The sequence below is a fragment of the Elephantulus edwardii genome, unplaced genomic scaffold, assembly GCF_000299155.1.
Source record: "Elephantulus edwardii isolate Elephantulus edwardi_28Jun2011 unplaced genomic scaffold, EleEdw1.0 scaffold00057, whole genome shotgun sequence".
NCBI lineage: Eukaryota > Metazoa > Chordata > Mammalia > Macroscelidea > Macroscelididae > Elephantulus > Elephantulus edwardii.
In genome coordinates this window covers 13,272,391-13,276,512 of record NW_006399807.1, presented here as the reverse complement: position 1 = coordinate 13,276,512, position 4,122 = coordinate 13,272,391, and the positions used below count along the sequence as shown (strand labels likewise).

The 4,122-nt window shown below is 38.7% G+C and overlaps 1 protein-coding gene across 1 annotated transcript in view; it reads left to right on the top strand.

Moving 5' to 3' along the window:
• The window catches only part of METTL18 (methyltransferase like 18), a 1,157-nt gene extending 615 nt beyond the window's left edge, over positions 1–542 (top strand). The window contains exon 2 of the mRNA XM_006887457.1: positions 9–542. Coding sequence (XP_006887519.1) covers positions 9–542 — 534 coding nt within the window. The remainder of the gene's footprint in view (positions 1–8) is intronic.
• Positions 543–4,122: the final 3,580 nt, after the last annotated feature.

Below are 4,122 nucleotides of genomic sequence, written 5' to 3'. Positions count from 1 at the left end.
CATTAAAGGGAGGGGCTAAAGAAATTCATTTTCAAGATTACAACAGTTTGGTGATTGATGAAGTAACCTTACCTAACGTAGTGGCTAACTCCACTTTAGGAGAAGAAGAAGAAAATGATACAAGTGAACCAGCTGTGAAAAGAGGCAGGAAGTCAAAATTAGCACAAGAACTACTTAAATGCCGGTTCTTTTCTGGTGAATGGTCTGAGTTCTGTGAACTTATACTAAGCAGTGAAAAACCTTTTGTAAAATATGATCTCATACTCACCTCAGAAACCATTTACAACCCAGATTATTATAGTGCTTTGCACCAAACATTCCTCAGGCTTTTAGATAAAAATGGACAGGTGCTTTTGGCCAGTAAAGTACATTATTTTGGTGTAGGTGGAGGTATTCATCTCTTTCAGAAGTTTGTAGAGGAAAAGAATGTATTTGAAGCTCGAACACTTGAAGTAATCGATGAAGGCCTAAAGAGGGTCCTAATTGAACTAACTTTTAAACATCCAGTTAATAACCCTACTGTGCTAAGTGAAATAAATTGAGTTACCAAATCTTTTTGTTTGGAGTATTCATTTTATACTTTGCAATTTTTTTCTCCTGAAATTGTTTCCTTCCCCACCCCCCAAATAACAGATCTTTCCATCCAATTAAACTTTGCATCTAGTTAAGACATGATATTCCTGAATATTTTTATTATCTCCTGGGAAATTATTCTGTGACAAAGCACTCTCCCAGCTACTCTATTTGACCTTTCTACCACCTTTGCAGTTAGATGGAAGTCTTCCCGGGAAAACATGCCATTCCTCCTTTTTGCATTTAATAATACTTTTATTTTGTTTCCCTTAGCTGTCTAAACCTTCTATAGCAGAAATAACCTAAGTGGATGGCTTTAACAAACAGAAGAGCATTTTTATAGGATGCTGAAAGCCAAATTTAGGGTGCCAGCTCTACAGGTAGGCCTCCTCTATTATGAAGGAAAGTCCTTGTTTCTTTCAGCATACACAGGTGTTCGATTACTAAAGGACCTTGTGCCTTGATCTTTCCTTGATGATGTTAAGGAACTTCTTTAAGTACTGGTACTAACTATACATTCAACTCCTGGTGATTATATCTTGGTAGTGCTGAGGTTCCTCACTCCCTGTCCCCTCCTCTTGCTTACTCTTTTATCTGTTATGAGATTAAAGGTCTTCTAGGACACACTGATGTCAATTTGAGGACCAAGGTGTGTCTGATTCAGGCTTTGGTCTTTTTGTCACTGGCTGTGCATCTGACAGACAGTGAATAAGGATGACAAAAGAATTTATGCCTTTGAGTTGGAGAAGACGACTAAATATCCCATGGAATGCTAAAAACAAGCAGATATGTCTTGGAGAATATGCAGCCAGAGTGTTCCTTGGAGGCAAAGATGATAAAACTTTGTCTCACATGCTTTGGGAATGTTGCTAGGAGGTTATTCTTGGAGAAGAACATCATAGACTTCAAAAGAGAGGAAGACTCCAACTGGATGGATTGACACAGTGCTGGAGCAATGGGTGTAAGTGTGTTGGAGATTGTGAGGATAGGACAGGGCTCAGATCTGTTCATAGGTTGCCATGAGTCATACTTGATGGCACCTAACAACAACATAGCGCATACCTTAGGGGAAAATTCCCTTCCATCCCATTAATGCATCCCATCCTTAGCCTTCTTAAAACTATTTGGTTTGTCAGATCATGGACCATAGTTTCCACATTTTATCATGACATGTATTGAGAGACACCATCCATGACGGTTACAGGTGAAAGTTGACAACAAACTAGGTGCTTTTTGTAAAAAATATTTTCATTTTTTAAAATATTGGTTTACTTACAAAGTATATTTTGTATGTCACACTATTCTTCATTCACTTTGTTTTTCATACAATCATTCCCATTTATTATGCTTTATGACATTAATCATCATTACTCTTTTTTTTTTTTTGGTTGTTTTCTTTTTTCCCTGTGTATTATTGAATCAGATCTGACTGGCACAGAAGGAGATTGTCCCTCCTCCAGCAGAGCATCTGGTGGTCTTTCTCATTTCTTTTACTACTTTCCTCCCTCCACTCACCAAATTGTATAACCCCATGATATCCTCCCTGTCCATTCTCATCCCTCTGCTCTCTGCCTCCACCCCTTGGTTCCTCATACACATTTTACTAGTTATCTATTTCTACAGTAAACATCTTCTGCAGTATTTTTCCTTATGAGACTGAGTTCACTAAGCATAATACTCCCCAGTACCCCCCAAGTTATGTAATAATTCTCAAAATTGTTGCTCCTGTGTGTGTAATATTCCATCATGTGAGTGTACCACAGTTTCTCAATCCATTCTAGTGTGGGTGGACATTTGGGCTATTTCCATGTTATTGCAATGGTAAATAATGCTGCTATGAATATTGGTGTACAAATCTACATTTGTGTCCCAGTTTTAATTTTCTGAGAGGATGAAAGGCACCCAAGCGTGAAGGACTCTCCTTCATGGGGTTGCTATGAGTCGCCTGCAACTCGACGGCACTTAACAACAACAACAACATATTCCCTAGCAGTGAAACCCAGTTATTCCACTGCTAGGAATATATTCTGAAAAAGATTTTATAACAATTTTTATTCACATTTTTCACATCATTGGTTATATTTTTTATAATATTCCAACCTTGATATTGTTCCCACTCTATTCTGCCTTCATGAATCTAGATCCTCTCCCTATTCTCTCCATTTTTTTAAATTGTTGATAATTTTGATCTCAGATTGAACACATTACTTATCCATAGTGATCGTGTTTATTTTAAAGAATGGCCTTCAGAGATAACATCCATTCCAGGTTCAAAGATTATCTTAGGCTAATATTCTTAGAGTTCCTATGTTGTTTTGTGCCATGGAGTTGCTTGTGACTCATAGCAACCCTGTGCACAATAGTTATGAACCCTGCTCGATCCTGAGCCAACCTCACTGTCTTACACACATCCCCATTATTCCAGTCATTGAGTCAATCCATCTTATCCAAGGCCTTCCTCTCCTGCGCTGTCCCTCCACGCTCCCAAGCATGATGTTCCTCTCCAAATTCCCCTTCTTGCAACATGCCCAAAGTATGTCAAATGAAGCCTCAGAATCCTTGCATCCAAGGAGTAGCCTGGTTTCATTCTCTCCAGGATGAACCTGTTCTCCTAGCATCTTACATTCAATACTCCAACACCACAGCTTAAAGACATCGGTTCTTCTTTCAGCCTTAGTTATTGTCTAGCTTTCTGATGCATAGCAAGTAATTGCAAAGACGATGGCCTGGGTCAGGCACACCTTAGTCTCCAGATTGACATCATTGCTCTTCAGTACTCTGGAGAGGTTCCTGACAGCAGATTTTCCCAGTGCAATTAACCTTTTGATACCACTGGTATCAAGAGTGTTGAATGTGGAGCCAAGCAAACTGAAACTGATAACAATCTCAATCTCTACAATCTGTCGATGCTGCCAATCAGCCCAGTGGAGGGAAAAAAAACCCAAAAATCTTTGTTCGTTTGTTTTTTCAGTCAAGGGTCTGATTTTATTCAAGTATCTGAAAATATTCTAAAATGGAAAACTTTTGTTGAAGACTGTAGCTTGCCATGGGCTATATATTGCCATATTGTTTTCAGAAGACTTTAGAAAACTACTACTAGTAGTTTTAAAAACTGTACACCTGTTAGAGAACTGAGGAAGACTATTTAATGTTTCATCCGGATCCAGAGATGCATCAAAATAAATGATCAGCTACAATCAGCAAATGAGTGTTTTAGTGATAGGTATCCAAGAAGAAAAGGTTGGTGATGGACAATTCAGAAATGCTTCCTCAAAAGGCAGATGAATAAAAATAAAAAACAGGCAGATGAATGATTTCTTAAAAAGGTGCCAGTCATTCCCTGTGCAGAAATCACTGTTGCCCAAACACATGGACTTTTGGTCCAGAAAACAGGTCTTCCACGCTCACTGTGCTGGCATGAATCATACTCTGATGGAACTAATGATATTGAGCTTCAATCCATATTGACGGCTGCAGTCCTTGACCTTCTGCAGCAAATGCCTCAAGTTCTCAGTTTCAGCAAGCAAGGTTGTGTCATCTACATAACTA